Consider the following 19169-nt stretch of genomic DNA (forward strand, 5'->3'; position numbering starts at 1 on the left):
AACAGTGCACTCTGAAAGTATACAGACCCCTTGACTTAAAAAAAAAGAAAATACGTTATCCTTATTTTAAAATGGATTAATTCGTTTTTTTCCCTCATCAATCTACAGTCGTGGCCGAAAGTTCTGAGAATGACACAAATATTAATTTCCACAAAGTTTGCTGCTTCCGTACAGGAGTTGTAGCGATGAGACAAGATAGTAATTACTAGCGATTGGATACCACGAAAACTAGGGAGAAAATGGGATAAAATTTAGAAAAAAAGAAAAAAAAGGAGAGAAAAAAGAAATAGAGATAAAATTAATCCCTTACCTTTGATGATCTTCATATGGTTGCACTCAGCAGACATTCATTTACTCAATAAATGTTCCTTTTGTTTGATAAAGTCTCTTTATATCCAAAAACCTCCGTTTTGTTAGCGCGTTTTCTTCAGTAATCCACAGGCTCAAACACAGTCAAAACAGGAAGACAAAAAAATCCAAATTGTATCCGTAAAGTTCATAGAAACATGTCAAACGATGTTTATATTCAATCCTCAGGTTGTTTTTACCCTAAATAATCAATAATATTTCAACCGGACAATAACTTTGTCAATTTAAAAGGTAAACAAGAAACGCACTCGCTTGGTCTCGTGCATGAAAAAGCTTTGTGACATGGCAGGGTCCACTCATTCAGACTGCTCTTACTTCTTCATTTTTCAGAATACAAGCCTGAAACAATTTCTAAAGACTGTTAACGTCTAGTGGAAGGCATAGAAACTGCAACTTGAGTCCTAAGTCAATGGATACTGTAATGGCATTGAATAGAAAACTACAAAACCAAAAATAAACGACTTCCTGAATGGATTTTTCTCAGGTTTTTGCCTGCCAAATCAGTTCTGTTATACTCACAGACACTATTTTAACTGTTTTGGAAACTTTAGAATGTTTTCTATCAAAATCTACCAGTTATATGCATATCATTTCTTCTGGGCCTGAGAAGCAGGCAGTTTAATTTGGGCATGCATTTCATCCAAAATTCCGAATGCTGCCCCCTACCCTAGAGAAGTTAAAGACCCTTTGGCAGCGATTACAGCCTTGAGTCTTCGGTATTACACTACAAGCTTGGCAGACCTGTATTTGGGGAGTTTCTCCCATTTATTCTCTGCAGATCCTCTCAAGCTCGGTTAGGTTGAATGAGGAGCGTCACTGCACAACTAGTTTCAGGTTTCTCCAGAGATGTTTGGCCTCTGGCTGGGCCACTTATCTCCCGAAGCCACTCCTGCGTTGTCTTGGCTGTGTGCTTAGTCGTTGTCTTGTTGAAAGGTGACCCTTCGCCCCAGTCTGAGGTCCTGATTCCTCTGGAGCAGGTTTTCATCAAGGATCTCCCTGTACTTCACCTCAATGACCAAGGCCCTTCTCCCCCGATTGCTGAGTTTGGCCGGGCGGCCAGCTCTAGGAATAGTCTTGGTGGTTCCAAACTAATTCCATTTAAGAATGATGGAGGCCGCTGTGTTCTTGGACCTTCAATGCTGCAGAAATTTTTCGATACCCTTCCTCAGATCTGTGCCTCGACACAATCTTGTCTCGGAGCACTACGAACAATTCCTTCGACCTCATGGCTTGGTTTTTGCTCTGACATGCGCTGTCAACTGTGGTACCTTATATAGACAAGTGTGTGTGCCTTTTAAAATTATGGTGCACAGGTAGCCTAATGGTTAGCCTAGTGGTTAGAGTGTTGGGCCAGTAACCTAAAGGCTGCTGGATCAAATCCCAGAGCTGACAAGGTAAAAATAAGCCATTCTGCCCCTGAACAAGGCAGTTAACCCACTGTTTCCCGGTAGACCGTCATTGTAAATTAGAATTTGTTCTTCTTGCCTAGTTAAATGAAAAAAAAAGAAAGAAAGAAAAAAAAATATATATATATATATATAAACACTCACTCACACACACTTCACTGACACTCTCACACAAAACCCATTCACATACACTACATACACACACACTTTTACACTCACCATATGCTGCTGCTACTCTATTCTTTATTTGACTCTGATTATTATCTATCCTGATGCCTAGTCACTTTATCCAGTCTTCATGTACATATCTACCTCAAATACCTCGTACAACTGGTACTGGTACTCCCTGTATATAGCTACATTTTTGTGTATTTTATTCCTCTTGTGTTAATATTCTCTCTTTTTATAATTTTTTTTACTCTGCATCGTTGGGAAGGTCTCGTAAGAAAGCATTTCACGGTTAAGTCACCAGCCATTGTATTCGACGCATGTGACAAATAACATTTGATTTGATTTGACTGTCCTTCAGTCAAAAAGTCTGGTCTTGTTTTCCTTAGTGATCCATTTGACCATGAGAAATGTTATCATCAGCCTGACTGTGTTTGTGTTCTGGTCCTCCCCTAGAGACACATTGATTGTCTCCTTAGCTAACTCGGCCACCAGTATCCTGGCTGGTTTTGTGATATTCTCAGCCATTGGCTACATGGCTCATGTCCACAACCTCCCAGTAGACGACATCGCCACAGATGGTAAGTACTTCCTGTTCAAGTGAGACGTCTTTGATGTTATTCATCCATCTATTTATATGCCTCTTTAATTTCCAGAGTGTCTATTTAATGGTTGGATGGGTTATTGTCTCCTAAAACTTCCTCTCATGGTCCCAGGGGATCATGATTCATCACATCTTTTAACCACTAACTTTCTTAGACCTTGAATAGTGTTCATTTGTCATAGTCAGTAGGTATTGGTAACGTGCCAAACTAATAGTACCACCAAACAACTTCACCATTGACAGATAGATGTTTAGGGCAGTGTATGAAGGGAAGTAGGTACGAACGTGACCCATATACTCCTGTGAATAACTCTTGGGAATAATACTCATAAAAGTCCAATTGAGTTCAGAACTAACACCTTCCTCATTTTATTAGTTCCTGGAAAACTTACACAGAGTAGAATACAAAGGGATTCATTCACAAGGATGCACTTCTTTCTGGGGTGCTAGTGTGGAAAACTACAGCATTTGGAGTAATTGATTTTGTAGAGGCAGACAGTCCTCCCTACCTAACAGGCAGACAGTCCTCCCTACCTAACAGTCCTCCCTACCTAACAGTCCTCCCTACCTAACAGGCAGACAGTCCTCCCTACCTAACAGGCAGACAGTCCTCCCTACCTAACAGGCAGACAGTCCTCCCTACCTAACAGGCAGACAGTCCTCCCTACCTAACAGGCAGACAGTCCTCCCTACCTAACAGGCAGACAGTCCTCCCTACCTAACAGGCAGACAGTCCTCCCTACCTAACAGGCAGACAGTCCTCCCTACCTAACAGGCAGACAGTCCTCCCTACCTAACAGGCAGACAGTCCTCCCTACCTAACAGGCAGACAGTCCTCCCTACCTAACAGGCAGACAGGCGGAGCTCAGAGGGCTGGGCCAGGCTGCATCACACCGGTTTGAGTCCCAGTAATCTCTCTTTTCTCCCGAAGTGTGCACTTGTTCACTTCCCTTCATGGATTTGAATGGAAATTACTTGTACATAGAAAACTCCCTTTAGCCCATGTCTACACCAATCTAATGCTTTTAAATGTGTGGGGAGTAGTGAATGAGTGCACACTTTAGGAAGAAGGAGAGATTATTTGGACACACCCACTGAGTAGACCTGGGTGACCAGTTAGCATGCCAGTGAGACAAGCGTCACCAGAGCTTCCAAAGTAGTTTCTGTCATGACCCGTGTAAAGACATTTGAATCAACAGAACAGTATTTCTAGCCTCAGTCCTATCCTAAGCTGTGACCGAATAGGAATTTTCCCATATTTGAAAAAAATATATATATTTAACCTTTATTTAACCAGGTAGGCTAGTTGAGAACAAGTTCTCATTTGCAACTTCGACCTGGCCAAGATAAAGCATAGCAATTCGACACATACAACAACACAGAGTTACACATGGAATAAACAAAACATACAGTCAATAATACAGTTGAAAAATAAGTCTATATACAATGTGAGCAAATGAGGTGAGATAAGGGAGGTAAAGGCAAAAAAGGCCATGGTGGCGAAGTAAATACAATATAGCAAGTAAAACACTGGAATGGTAGATTTGCAGTGGAAGAATGTGCAAAGTAGAAATATAAATAATGGGGTGCAAAGGAGCAAAATAAAGAAATACAGTAGGGGAAGAGGTGGTTGTTTGGGCTAAATTATAGATGGGCTATGTACAGGTGCAGTAATCTGTGAGCTGCTCTGACAGCTGATGCTTAAAGCTAGTGAGGGAGATAAGTGTTTCCAGCGTCAGAGATTTTTGCAGTTCGTTCCAGTCGTTGGCAGCAGAGAACTGGAAGGAAAGACGACCAAAGGAGGAATTGGCTTTGGGGGTGACCAGTGAGATATACCTGCTGGAGCGCGTGCTACGAGTGGGTGCTGCTATGGTGACCAGTGAGCTGAAATAAGGCGGGGCTTTACCTAGCAGAGACTTGTAGGTAACCTGTAGCCAGTGGGTTTGGCGACGAGTATGAAGCGAGGGCCAACCAACGAGAGCGTACAGGTCGCAATGGTGGGTAGTATATGGGGCTTTGGTGACAAAACGGATGGCACTGTGATAGACTGCATCCAGTTTGTTGAGTAGAGTGTTGGAGGCTATTTTATAGATGACATCACCAAAGTCGAGGATCGGTAGGATGGTCAGTTTTACAAGGGTATGTTTGGCAGCATGAGTGAAGGATGGTTTTTGCGATATAGGAAGCCGATTCTAGATTTAATTTTAGATTGGAGATGCTTAATGTGAGTCTGGAAGGAGAGTTTACAGTCTAACCAGACACCAAGGTATTTGTAGTTGTCCACGTATTCTAAGTCAGAGCCGTCCAGAGTAGTGATGCTGGACGGGCGAGGAGTGATCGGTTGAATAGCATGCATTTAGTTTTACTTGCATTTAAGAGCAGTTGGAGGCCACGGAAGGAGAGTTGTATGGCATTGAAGCTCGTCTGGAGGTTAGTTAACACAGTGTCCAAAGAGGGGCCAGAAGTATACAGAATGGTGTCGTCTGCATAGAGGTGTATCAGAGAGTCACCAGCAGCAAGAGCAACATCATTGATCTATACAGAGAAGAGAGTCGGCCCGAGGATTGAACCCTGTGGCACCCCTATAGACTGCCAGAGGTTCGGAACAACAGGCCCTCCGATTTGACACACTGAACTATATCAGATGTAGTTGGTAAACCAGGCGATGCAATCATTTGAGAAACCAAGGCTGTCGAGTCTGCCAATAAGAATGTGGTGATTGACAGAGTCGAAAGCCTTGGCCAGGTCGATGAATACGGCTGCGCAGTAATGTCTCTTATCGATGCGGTTATGATGTCGTTTAGGACCTTGAGCGTGGCCAAGGTGCACCCATGACCAGCTCTGAAACCAGATTGCATAACGAAGAAGGTACGGTAGGATTCGAAATGGTCGGTAATCTGTTTGTTAACTTGGCTTTCGAAGACCTTAGAAAGACAGGGTAGGATAGATATAGGTCTGTAGCAGTTTGGGTCTAGAGTGTCACCCCCTTTGAAGAGGGGGATGACCGCGGCAGCTTTCCAATCTTTGGCAATCTCAGACGATACGAAAGAGAGGTTGAACAGGCTAATAATTGCAGCTCTTTCAGAACATCAGCTCTCTGGATTTGGGTGAAGGGGTATTATATATTACAGTATTACAGTTTGGGAAACTGGATTTGGTGAGGCTCTTAAATACACACAGATCATTTTGGAACTATAAAAAAAATCTATATAAAAGGACACATTAGTCACTAATGACTTGTGGAGTGGGTTGTTCTTCCCAAGTAAATTAAGAACACGATGCGGTCAGGAAATGAACCTTTTAAAATGAACCCTTTCTATTTCTCTCCCTCGTTCTCTCTCTCTCTCCCTCGTTCTCCCTCTCTCTCTCCCCCTTGTTGTCTCTCTGTCTCTTTCTCTCTGTCTCTCTCTGCTATCATTTGACAGGTGTACAGTGTGACTTATGTGAAAAGAGGCATAAATCCTCTGACGGAATACCATAACTACTGTACTGGTTATAGGGATAGACAATGGAGTAAGAGATGAAAGTGCGCTCTCTTTCTCACCACAAGTGTTTATTACTGGCTCAATATTATGGATTATGAAGTAGTTATTTCATGAATGAGTGTGTCATAGTCGGTGGATAACCAGGACAGAAAATACCCAGCAAACAGGGAACATTCCCAGAACATTAGTTAAGATTCCCATTCAATTCCTCTGAAACTTTCACAGAACCGATTTTGGTTTGCTGGGTTGTAACTAAGTAAATACCCACTGTAGTTATTTAAGTTTATCTATGCGGAGACAGTAGAAAAGGAGGGTGCTCTGAATAGTGGATGTCAACCTACCACTTGGATGTCTACCTCTAGGATTTTGTTCTAAAACAAATACTGTATTATATATGAAATGAATGGTGAATTAAACTTGCATTAGCTTGAGATGAACTGTAGGTGTAACAGCAAAAGTTTCCATTGTTCACACATTTTATTAGGACCTTTTGAAGAAAGTAAATTAGGGATTAGCTGTTGTGCCTGCTAGGTTCTGCTGATGAGCACCTGCTCTGGCTTGGATCAGTCCCAAATCTGGTCTTGGATACCACTGACTCACTGCTGACTAACTGTTTGACATCCACTGACCTCTTGTGACTTCAGAAGTGTTCAGTGTTCAGTTGCCTCTGAGTTAATCATTTATGGAAGATGACTTATGATGAATGATTAGATCGTTTTGTTTCCCATTCCAAGCGTGACACTTCCTCAGGTAATTGTGAATGGAATGAAACCGACCCAGATATATTTATTACATGACCATTGCTATCATCTTTCTGTATGCCACAATTTTTTATTAATGTAACATTTTTGTTAGATCATATTACTAATGAGGTCAACTGCATGAGGGTGGAGAAGGTGTCCCGTCTACCATGTTTTGTTATTGAACGCTTTGACTTCCTAGTGTCGGATGAGATAACCACTGGTTAATCAGTGCCAGGGAAACCGGTTCATTAATCTGTACGATGTTTCCAACTTGACTTCGTTGGCCTTGTCAACTTCTAAACCAGTGTCTTTACTTGTGCTAATGTTGTGGGTGTTTTCCTACCCTTCTTGTTTGACATCCTATGGTGCGTTTGTGTGCCACAGGTCCTGGGCTGGTGTTTGTGGTGTATCCAGAGGTCTTCTCCACTATGCCTCTGCCCCAGTTGTGGGCTCCTCTGTTCTTCTTCATGCTTCTCTGCCTGGGACTGGACAGTCAGGTTAGACACTCGCACACGCACGCTTGTGGTTATGGTATGAAGCCAATAATGAAAAGAAGAAGCCATTCATAATTAATCATAGTTTTTAGTGCACATGTTTTTCCCACATCAGTGCATACAGTGTAACGATAATATACCCACTAATAACATGTTTCTGTCATAGTCGTCTTTTTCTTTGGCCGTCATGTAATATATTTTCGGAGACCGCTTTTGGTAAAAACAGCCATTGTAGGTCATCTTTTAATATTTATTTAGATTGATTACATTTGACATTTACATTTGAGTCATTTAGCAGATGCTCTTATCCAGAGTGACTTACAGGAGCATTTAGGGTAAGTGCATTACTCAAGGTCACAACAACAGATTTTTCACCTAGTCGGCTCAGGGATTCGAACCAGCAACCTTTTGGTTACTGGCCCAATGCTCTTAACTGCTCGGCTGACTGATGAGGGAAGAGAGGAAGCAGGGTCGCCGGCAAATGTGTGGCGAGCAAGGCATTTGTTCCACCACTTTTTATTTAGTTTAATACCCTTTTTATTTTATTTTTTACTTTTCTGCCCGATTTCATGACATCCAATTGGTAGTTACAGTCTTGTCCCATCGCTTCAACTCCCCTACGGACTCAGGAGAGGCGAAGGTCGAGAGCCTGGTGTCCTCCGAAACACGACCCTGCCAAGCTGCACTGCTTCTTGACAAACTCTTCGCTTAACCCATAAGCCAGCCACACCAATATATCGAAGAAACACTGTCCAGCTGGTGACCGAAGTCAGCTTGCAGGCGCCCGGCCCGCCACAAGGAGTGGCTGGAGTGCGATGGGACAAGGAAATCCCGGCCTGCCAAACTCTCCCCTAACCCGGACGACGCTAGGCCAATTGTGTGCCGCCTCATGGGTCTCCTGGGCATGGCCGGCTGTGACACAGCCTGGGATCAAAACCGGGTCTGTAGTCACGCCTCAAGCGCTGCGGAGCAGTGCCTTAGATCGCTATGCCACTCGGGAGGCCCATTAATACACTTTTTTTTGGCGTAAAAGCGTTGAAAACAAAGACAAAGTAGACCTACTGTTTTTTGGGGGACTGACTTGCCTCATTTGTCAACTTGAGCACAATTAGTAGCCTATGTCCTGTGTGTGTCTTGACCAATAATTATTAATGGAAATCACATGTTGGGCATGGCGCACATCTATAGAAAGCAGAGCTCGCTCTCCACTTTGCTGTTGATACCTAGCCCTACCTAGTTTTCTTTCTAGGTGACTACCGCTTGTAAAGTAAATCACCCCCTGTGAGAGCAATAAAATAAAGTGGCTCGCTCTCCACGCCCTGACCAAAAGTTACATTTCCAGTGTAGCAGGTTTAAAAAAACAGAGCGCTTTTGCGATGCCTCAGTGTAGATATGTTAGGCTACAGGAATTTTGGGAAGTTTGGTTGTTTTCATTTTTATTTTATTTTAAATCCCCTGCCTAATGGAACAACCACAGAGCAGGCTCAACTTGCCTGGCTGCCATAAATGCCATAAATTGTCTGTCTTTCGCTTAAACAATGGGGATAGTATAGGCCTAGTGGAATTCCTTAGTTTTGTTGTTTTCAGAAAAATAAATCACCTGAGGCAACTTTAGAGCAGCCTCAACTTCCACAACTGCTCAGTTCACTTTCCCCACTGTATTGTGCTCTGCAGTTTGCTATGGTGGAGGTGGCGGTGACGTCCATAATGGACGGCTGTGGCCCCAAGGTGCTGCGTGTCCTGAAGAGACAGGAGATCATCGTTCTGGCTGTCTGTGTTATTGGCTTTCTTCTAGGCATTCCTCACATCACTAAGGTAAGGTGGTCCTGTCAGATATTATTACTATCCATCGGCTAACGCCCCGCCCCCTCCTCTCGGAATGAGACAGTATACTCATGTTTGGACCTGTTTTATTTTGGTTTCTATCAGTAGACGACTAAGACACATACAGCCAGTAAGTAGTGCATGGTTGACCAGCTGATTCTCTGTCTTGTGGAGTGGGTTGCTTTTCCCCCAGTAAATTGAGAACAAGATGCAGTCAGGAAATGAAACTTTTTATAATTAAACCTTTCTCATTCTCCCCCCCCCCCCCCACCACACACACACACACACACATATACAGGGGGGAATATACGTGTTCCAGCTGATGGACCACTACACTGCTGTGGTGTCTCTCATGTTCCTGGCCTTCTTTGAGGTCCTCGCTGTCTGCTGGGTTTTTGGTAATACCCTGCACCTTCTCTCCCCTTACGATGAAATTCAACAACCTGTTGTGTATTTATACAAGAAGATAAAACACTTTGCTGAATAGACAGTATGTAGGTCTGAGTAAATGTAAGTATTTAATGCAATGTGTTATTGCAGGACTGGGGCGGATGACCATCGTGATCAAGAGGATGTTGGGAAAGGCTCCCAACATCTATTTCCGCTCCTGCTGGATGTTCTTCTCCCCTGTGCTGGTCCTGGTGAGTGCTATGGCTGACTGATGTCTTTTCTGATGATGGTAATGAGGAAAGTTAGCGCAATGACGGTGATGAGGATTTGTTGTGGTTTATAGTTGTTGATTTTACTTTTTGTAGTCGTAATAGTAGTGCTAGCCGTACCTCAGACTTAATGATCCATTTGTTGTATTAGAGGTTTCATCCAAGTGTAACCTCCTCCCCTGCAGTGCATTCTGATCTCCAGCATCGTCCAGTACACGCCCGCTCGCTATGGGAAGTCCTACACATACCCTGTCTGGGCAGAGGTGGTGGGCTGGGGAATCTCCCTGGTCTCCATCGTGTGGATCCCCCTGGGAGCCCTGCACGAGATCTGCAGAAATAAGGGCACACTGATGCAGGTGAGCATCCGTTCAGTAAACCAAACACGCATACTGATACATTTAGATTTAGCATCGTGCATACATACTGAACAAGTATACTGGTACTCACGCATATACACACACAGTCACGCACACACTCACACACAAATCAATAAGTCAAATGTATTTTATAAAGCCCTTTTTACATGAGCAGTTGTGATTTACAGATACCAACCTTAAAACCTAAAAGAGCAAGCAATGCAGATGCATGGTGGCTAGGAAATACTCCCTATAAAGGCAGAAACCTAGAGAGGAACATGGCTCCGAGGAGTGGCCAGTCCTCTTCTGCCATTGCCGGGTGGAGATTATATGGCCATTAAGGACAGATCGTTCTTCAAGATGTACAAATGTTTATAGGTGACCAGCAGGGTGAAATAATAACCACAGTGGTTATAGAGGGTGCAGCAGTTGAACACATCAGGAGTAAATGTCAGTTGGCTTTTTACGAGAGAGAGAGAAGCATGTCCGGTGAAACAGGTCAGGGTTCCATAGCCCGGCCGAGGGGACTGTGGACAGGGACATCCATGAGTCGTCAGGCCAAGTAGTCCTGAGGCACGGTCCTAAGGCTCCTGTCCTCTGGGAGAGGAGGCGAAGAGAGAGACAGACATATGTTTGATACTGTACATTTATCCCACATGGCAGTCATATAAATAACTCAAATGCATGATAAATATGTTCTGGGCATTGGCAGAAACCGTAGAAACCGTAGTTAAACTATGTATGCGACTCTGAACCTCTTCTTTTATTGATTCTCTGTGCCCTCAGAGGATAAAAACAGCCATGACTCCTACAATAGAGTTGGACCCTGTCAACCATCTACCAGAGAAGCAGAGAGTGGACATACCGGAGTCTGTTGTCTTTATCAATCCTCTGTGAACAGGGACAAAAGCACTGTGTCTAGGTTCGTGAGTCACCGTGACTGTGTGAGTGCTCTATTAGGATAGGGAGGTGGGGAGGTTGTTGGGTAGTTTATGTAAATAACTTTTTCAAGTATTTACCCTAATATTTATTCTATGAATCACTGATAACATGACACCTTACCTATAGTGAAATAGACAGGGTAAACAGTCAAGGTAAAACCATTAGTTATGGACCTCAAAGATGTCCTTCAAGTGCCATGACATGTCCTTGTTCTGAAGCGCTTTATTTCCTTACAGGTACTGGATACCCAAGTGCTTACACACACTTTTTTATACTATAAGCATTACAGGGTAGCCTACTCTGACACTTACAAACATATTAATAAAAACGATGATGTCTGATTAATATAATTGGACAGCGAAGAGGGGAGACACCAATACAATATGATGTCCATCTAACCTGGAGGAGGAAATGATTGTCCAAAAACAAAAAGTGGTGCAGACCCAATGACAAGGACAGTGAAAATGCACACTCACCTGGGATATGGCCCATGTTCTCCGCTGGTTCCAATAAGATGGGATACAGGTTGGAGGCTATGCAATTTAAAACAATCAACAGTTTTTTTTTAAGAAGCTATCGATCCTCTGTGGCCAAATCATGCTTTCTGGTGTAGCCTATTTTGAATAATTGTATAATTTTTTTTATTGACAGGATCAAGCTAATTAGGCTATATCATTTTGGCAATTTTAATGAAATTGACTTTAGGGAAAGCTTAGCTTCCCATAGCCAAACACAACGTTTTCATCTGATTGTCAAACAATCACTTAACAGAGGCGCTCTTGTAGGCTACACGCGCACGCACATTCATCCAATCCAAACCCCAACAGTGCAACCGCAATTCGATGAATGGAAAGAGACATCTGTTATAAAACATCTAGGTGTATTGTATTGACATTCTGTGATTGCCATTAGGCCTACATTTGTAGCCTGAATTGATGCATCCACTGTTGTCCACGCGCGCCTCTGTGTCCGCCACTCATCTCCGCCTTTTCCGTGTGCGTCTCCGCCACTCATCTCCGCCTTTACAAAGTGGAGGCTAAGTGTTCTCCTCAAACTACAATGCAATTTGGCGCATATACCACCCAATTTCAAGTCCATTTGCAAATTGTTCATGCTGCTGACATGCAGTAATGTTAAATAATGGTGTAATAGGCTCACGTTTTACCGCCTTACTTTCACCCCTGATTATTATATGGTAAAACATCATATTCATCATGCCACAAGACTATGAACTACGGAGAACAACTCGTCCCTCTGGTAATCTCTTCAACCAGCTCTTCTCCCCGCTAGACCTAACATATTGTGTCTCCCAACATAAACTGACAAACAATGTTCACCAAATGTAAAAACCAATGTAGCCAATACACACACAAGCGATAGCGGCATATTTCATATCATCCGACAAAATGACACACTGATCAACTCAGCTCAGCCTTAGACCGATGAAGCATCCACAGTTACAACCAATAGGTGGCCGCTCAATGCAACAAATGATGGCTAGGCAAATCAGCGAGAAAACAAACCTTTTCCCAGACCGATTTCATGGACTAAGGTCCACATTGAATCAACATCTTCACCTTGTGGCCAATGTTTTTACTCACCGTGAGGTCAGATGGGGCTCAGGTGAATATTGATCAACAAAGTAAAAATCTGTTGTTCTGCCCCTGAACAAGGCAGTTAACCCACTGTTCCCCGGGAAGGCCATCATTGTAAATAAGAATTTGTTCTTAAAACTGACTTGCATAGTTAAATAAAGGTAAAAAATATATATGCAATTAGATGTATAGAGGAGAGGTTAACTGTGAGGAGGGAAACCACTGCAGTGCTGCTATGACATCCGTTAGTGGGGAGAGTCCAATGTTCTGACGGTGGTTAGTGGGAGTGTCCAATGTTCTGACATCATTCATCAGCAGTTTTTACACTTGAATGGACTTTGAAGTTTTGGGGTTCTGGTTGGAGTTTTCTATTTTACTTGCTCTGCTACAGTTTGTGCCTCAGTTATGTGTCTTCGTGTTTGTTACATCAATGACATTGGATCTCAGCTTTACAAGGAGTGCCTTTTGTCATTAAAAGATCCAATGACATTAGACTATGGGACTGAAAGGCTCAAAGAAATAAATATTATTAGACATGATTTAGATGGTCAAATGTATGAAATAAATACAATGGGTTATTTTGAGGGGTCACATAAATATGTAACTAAGTGAAGATACGTTTGCCACCTGCCACAAGTGCCATGTATCAAAAATATTGATTTTGGGTTGTCAATATTTGATGAAAATACCAAGAACATATCATAGAGATTATCACCAACCCATCTTAAGGATCATTAAAAAATTCACACAATTATCATTTAGTGTTAATTCTCTTTTGATATAAAACAAGATCAAATTCCCATTTAGTTAGCTGTTTTAGATGCATTTTGTGTCTGTCAAACAGCATTTAGTTTTGACTAATTAGTTTATGATGACAATCGTCTATTTCTACCATTGCACAAACCAGAATAAGAGGTTAAAAATATAATCATGCCTAATACACTTTTGTTATTCTATGCAATTGTATGGTTGTGTCACAAAATGCGGGGTTATTGCTGCTGGTTGTTTTTTATTCATTGTTCTCATACCAAATATTTTACATTTTATTTATTTTCAAATGTTTTTTGTTGTATCAAACAAAATTGTATATGAAATAACAAAGACACTGTTACTATTTCTCCATTAAGTTCTCCATGGTGGTACTACTTTAATGGTAGAAATGTTTATGCTCATATTACGCTTTTAAAATAGCAACTTTCTCCTTTTTAAATCATTATTTTATGCTAAATCAATTTTATCTCTTTTTATTTACATGTATCTTGTTTAAAGTGTACTTTCTGTTGGACTTATTTTTGATCTGAAACGTTGAAAAAGAAAATGAGATTGATAATACCTGTTTATCACGCAGAGATATTTGTGTCAAATAAAGAACATTATTGGCAAATATGTTTGATTTTTACGAGCCCTTTCAATTCATCAATGTGTCTGTTCTGAAGAGCATAATTTAACAGTAGATGGCAGCAATGTACAGACAGTAATAATATGCAGCTCAGGGGCATGTTGCCATAGGCCAGTACAAATGTCTATGATTATTCTTAACAAGCATTTCTATGTACATCAGCTTATGTTAATACAATTTGGAAAATGTATCATTTTTAGTTGTGGTATTCCTAAAAACTCACTCAAGCTGTTTTAGTGACTTGTATACAGGAGATGATAACTACCAGCTAGTATTAATACGCTCATTACACATTTTTAGCAGACTATAATCCTATAGTATACCCTACCTCAGAAACTAGTGGACATCTTTCAGCACTTTAAACAAATATTGTATACTATAGTTATAATTTGGCATGCAAACAGACAGCTGAATGTATCTGGTTTCCTGCTTGCAGTTAAGCACTCACCAAATCTTGTTTTTAATTTATCTAATTAGTCACTGTGAAGAATTATTGGCATAATTAAGCACAAATCCATTTCCATTCTTCATTTGAGAATGTTTTATTGCACACTGCAGGAATCCCACAGGGTCAGATCTGTGCATGGAGAGCGGGAGTCAGAGCAGAACCTATTTGACTGTAGTGCCTTTGGAGGTGGGTAGTTAATTAGCCTCACAGTGGAGCAGTGAGCAGGGTCAGTACCATAGGCCTGCAATGTGATCGATATCCCCTCCCTTCCTGCCCTCTTCGTGACATAAATGTATGGCAGTCACTAAATTACTGCTGGCGGGGCTGCTAGATCAATGGCTATAGACTTTTGCAGCCAATGGGGCAGTAAATTCATGGGCAGGAAAGGGTGGATAGTAGTGTATGTGGGTCTGTCTGGTGTGATGTAGGAGGAGATTTGTTAAACGATGGGCCTCTGGTAAAAGTGGAGCGGCATCTGGGAGGAAAAAATCAACTAGCGCACTGGTATTCTTGAATACTTCAGAAACAATTTAGACCTAATGGATTTGTTTTCTCCAACGTTTCCATTCTGATCAATAAAGTTTCATCAGAGTGGAAAGACAGGCAGGGATAGGCAGGCAGAGAGAGAATCGAAAACTGAAGCGGTTCCAGGCCTTGGCTGACCTCTGCAGTAGAAACAAACACTCGCTCTAAAGGCAAGGGGGGGAGTGATTTGACAGAAAAGCAGAGCACATCCGCTTTCTCAGTCTCTCGGCCCATCTGATTAGCATGGCCTCAGACTCCCAGCAACACTGCAGGTATTTGAGAAGCACTGTGTTTGTGTGCCGAACAGGGTTCAGTGCCTGTGAAAGATGAGATCAGCAATCATGGGAAATTAAAACTTCTCTTTCCCTGGCTCTGACAGACTTACACAGGCAGAGCAGCATTGCTACAGTATATTCTCTCACTCATTCTGTATGTTTGCCATTATAGTGAATGACTATGTTCAAAATAAATTAAGGAAAAAATAAATACTATAACATACATTTAGAATGATTAAATTAATGTTCACTAAATCATTATTTAGAAACATTTACAAATGTCAGTTAAGATGTGAATTTGGGGGTGGTGGTTGTGGCTGAGGATCATCACGGCCTTCAGATCTACAATGTCATAAGCCATAAGGTTTGCTGAGCGATAGTATGGCTACATTGATATGTTGTTAGTTACAATGTTAAGGCTTGGGTCTGTGTTGACAATGATGTGTCCAATTGTAGCTAAACTATAAAGATAAGAACATTAAATGATTGAAAGAGGCTTTTATTCTCTCCTATTTGTTTGTGATGCTCCCCTAATCTCCGATGGCAAAGGCAATTCATCTCAATTTATTTTCTTGTCCTTCAAAAGAGCAAACCATTTGCTGGGCTAAAGTAAGTGTCAGGGGACTTTCTGTTGGCAGAGTGAGTGAGGCTGCTGATGTGGCGCTGACCGATGAATCCATGTTCTGATGTCACATTTCAGCCCTCCACCCTTTGGAAACAAATATATCTGACAGTTTGGACATGGAGGGGGAGGCAAATTGATGTGTCATCATCTGACTTGTTCTTTCCATGTACAACACCAGTTGAGGTTGCGAAAGGTCGCTGGTTCGAATACCTGAACCTACAAGGTGAGAAATCTGTTGATGTGCCCTTGAGCAAGACACTTAACCCTAATATGCTCCAGGGGTGGTGTACTACAATGTCTGATCCTGTGAAACAACACATTTTACTGCACCTATCTGGTGTACGTGCCACTTTTTTTCTACATGTTTTTTTCTATGGGAAAAATTGTTTGGGTTTGAGAATCATACAGCAGATGTTGTATGAATTACCATGTAGATGACAAAGTACATTGCTTACCCCAGCTGGTTAATATAACCACTGTTCATTTTCATGTGCAATTAATTGTAAACTCCTTGGTTGGAATGCAATTTTGAGGATGCACTTACCTTTGGAGAAATGAGAAGTGCAATTAGCTAAGAAAACATCCAGACCAAAGGCTTGGTGCTAATTAGAGACCTGGGATGACAAAGTGGAGGAGGAGAGGAGAGGTGCTGGTTTGAGACTTGGCGCTCTACTATTTGTAGTGCCAGGTAGTGGCTGAATTCAGTAGACCAGGAGCATATGCTCAGTTTATTTGAAAATAATCCCCCGGGATCCCTTATGTTCTCATGTAGGCCTACACACCTTTAATCTTGCATTTTTAAATAAGCATTTTTTCATTATTTATATTGGGCTTTTCTACCTATTAAAAAAGTAACTATAACAACTATTCATCCTTTATTTAACTAGGCAAGTCAGTTAAGAACAAATTCTTATTTACAATGGCAGCGGGTTAACTGTCTTGTTCAGGGGCAGAACAACAGATTTTTACCTTGTCTGCTCAGGGATTTGATCTTGCAATCTTTCAGTTATTAGTCCAACACTCTAACCACTAGGCTACCTGTCGCCAGATTCTACAGATATGCAGATTCTAAGTGAGCTCCTGCGGCCCGTTCGTTCGTTCCCCTTTAGTTTAATAAGGGTTGTTGTGTTCGTTTTGGTAATAAACGAGCCGAGCCCAAAATAGAGCTCACCTCCCAACAGATAATGAGGGCAAAGATCAAGGCTTTGCTAGGACTTCCTTTCTTCTACGAGAAATGCATTGTCTTCAGATTCTTTTGTAGTGACAATTCCCATGAGTCCCTGCTGAGGATGCTGTTGTGTGTATGCCCAAGTAAATAGGAAGAGTGGTTTGTATGTGAGACAGAAAAAAACAAAGGTAGCTCACTTCTGAATGTATGGCTAAGCCCAACATGCATATATCAACATTTTACATGGGCTTTTACAGGCTGAGGTTCCACGTATCTGAAAATCAATGCTGCATTTGACATTTTAAGCTGGTTTACACCAAGTACCCACATTTTCCTATTGGCTATATGGTGATGGGAGGTGTCCTCTCCAGTCCTCTCCATGCATCCTTGAGACAGCATATTGGCTGTTTGCTGCTAACAGTCCTGAGAGTGAATGAGTGCTCTTATGGGCCATCAGATTAATGTGTTTTTCTTGTTCCCGCTGATTGAGCGGGAGGCTGGGGTTCTATGTGGAGCCTGGAGCCAGCCAGGCAGGCGGCAGCAGCTGAATATGCATGAACTCTGGAGGAGCCCGATTTATGGGTCTCCAAATAATAAGAACTTTGGTGAAGTGTGGGCGTGAATCTACCAGCCATCCTCAAAGAAGTCTTCAAAGAAGGATTATATAAAAAGACACGGTGGGTTTAAAACAGAGAAAATTATGCAAGGTTGTAGGATGATGGGATGATAGAAGATGGCATAGCTGTGATGTGTTTGATATGTGTGGGTAGGCATAGCTGTGATGTGTTTGATATGTGTGGGTAGGCATAGCTGTGATGTGTTTGGTAGGTGTGGGTAGACATAGCTGTGATGTGTTTGGTAGGTGTGGGTAGACATAGCTGTGATGTGTTTGGTAGGTGTGGGTAGACATAGCTGTGATGTGTTTGGTAGGTGTGGGTAGACATAGCTGTGATGTGTTTGGTAGGTGTGGGTAGGCATAGCTGTGATGTGTTTGGTATGTGTGGGTAGGCATAGCTGTGATGTGTTTGGTAGGTGTGGGTAGACATCGGGTGCAACTTTGGTTTTAGAAGTGGGGGGGGACATAACTTTGCGGGGGATCTGGGGGTCCTCCCATTTTTGGGGGCATCTAAAGCACCTTTCCTGTATTTCTACACAATCTAATATGACACATGGTCCTTCAATAATCAATATTGTGTTGCACCTTTAACCAATAGCCTAACAAATGAACAACTTTTACAAGACTTTACTTTCTATTTTTATTTATTAAGACATCCTCTATATCAAATTTCAACCAGACTGCCCAGCCAGCCCGAACCACCTGCACGCCCGACCCCCACCAATCTAATCAATAACTTAACTCTCTCCCCAACACAACTTCCTATCTTTTTTGGGGGGCTCAAGGGAAATGTTTGGAAAAACCAAAGTTGAGTGAAAACACACATACACCTACACATTAACACACAGAAACAGTACACCCTCCATATAATGTATATCATAGGCCCAATAGTACTGTAGAGCTCTTTTTACTTGCACACTATATAGATGGGTCACCCCATCCTGCCCCTAGGGGTCCACGGCCCTGTAACGCCCCAACCCAACACACCCCACTCAGCTTTAGGATCATAGTGAAACATTCATTATTTGTTTCAGGTTTGTTAGGCCAAGGCCAGCGTGACAACAGTACAGCAGACCCCCAGTACCAGGACTGAGCAGCCCAGCAGCTAGGGATTGCCTATATAGGTATCTCCCCTGATGTGGGCATGTTTTCGATACAGACTCCTTTTGTCGTACAGTATTCCATATAAGGCATCCAGACCTTATGAAAGTTGCACAGTATACCCTTAATCTTGTGATAAAACAAAACTATTGATACTGTACATAACTTGACGTTTCATCCATACATTGTGGGAGGATAACCAACCTTCCAATTAATGGCAATGCATTTCTTAGCCGCTATAAATGCTAGGTTACACAGTTCTTCCAATAACAGTCTCCAGTAAAATTTCCAAGCAAACAAAAACAGGGAGAAGGGAGAATCTGTGGACATGCTGAGATAAAAGAACATACTTCACAAGACCATAACA

General features: G+C 42.1%; 1 protein-coding gene and 1 long non-coding RNA gene across 3 annotated transcripts in view; one reads left to right on the plus strand and one right to left on the minus strand.

The window, feature by feature from the left end:
* LOC129826397 (sodium- and chloride-dependent GABA transporter ine-like) overlaps window positions 1-14029 on the plus strand; it is a 40880-nt gene extending 26851 nt beyond the window's left edge. Inside the window, exons 7-14 of one of the 2 annotated variants that reach the window (XM_055887091.1) lie at window positions 2400-2524; window positions 7160-7272; window positions 8944-9084; window positions 9392-9491; window positions 9634-9734; window positions 9938-10108; window positions 10895-11052; window positions 11287-14029. In XM_055887091.1, the coding sequence (XP_055743066.1) occupies window positions 2400-2524; window positions 7160-7272; window positions 8944-9084; window positions 9392-9491; window positions 9634-9734; window positions 9938-10108; window positions 10895-11005 (862 nt within the window). In that variant the 3' untranslated portion in view covers window positions 11006-11052; window positions 11287-14029. Of the gene's footprint in view, window positions 1-2399; window positions 2525-7159; window positions 7273-8943; window positions 9085-9391; window positions 9492-9633; window positions 9735-9937; window positions 10109-10894 lie in introns of both variants that reach the window. The other variant, XM_055887090.1, reaches the window with a different exon arrangement.
* LOC129826398 (uncharacterized) lies at window positions 9633-9955 on the minus strand. The gene is made up of 2 exons (XR_008755029.1): window positions 9873-9955; window positions 9633-9763 (listed from the first exon to the last, which is right to left on the minus strand). It is a non-coding gene; the product is annotated as an uncharacterized LOC129826398 (long non-coding RNA).
* Window positions 14030-19169: the final 5140 nt, after the last annotated feature.

Source organism: Salvelinus fontinalis, chromosome 28 (genome assembly GCF_029448725.1).
Source record: "Salvelinus fontinalis isolate EN_2023a chromosome 28, ASM2944872v1, whole genome shotgun sequence".
NCBI classification, from domain to species: Eukaryota; Metazoa; Chordata; class Actinopteri; order Salmoniformes; family Salmonidae; genus Salvelinus; species Salvelinus fontinalis.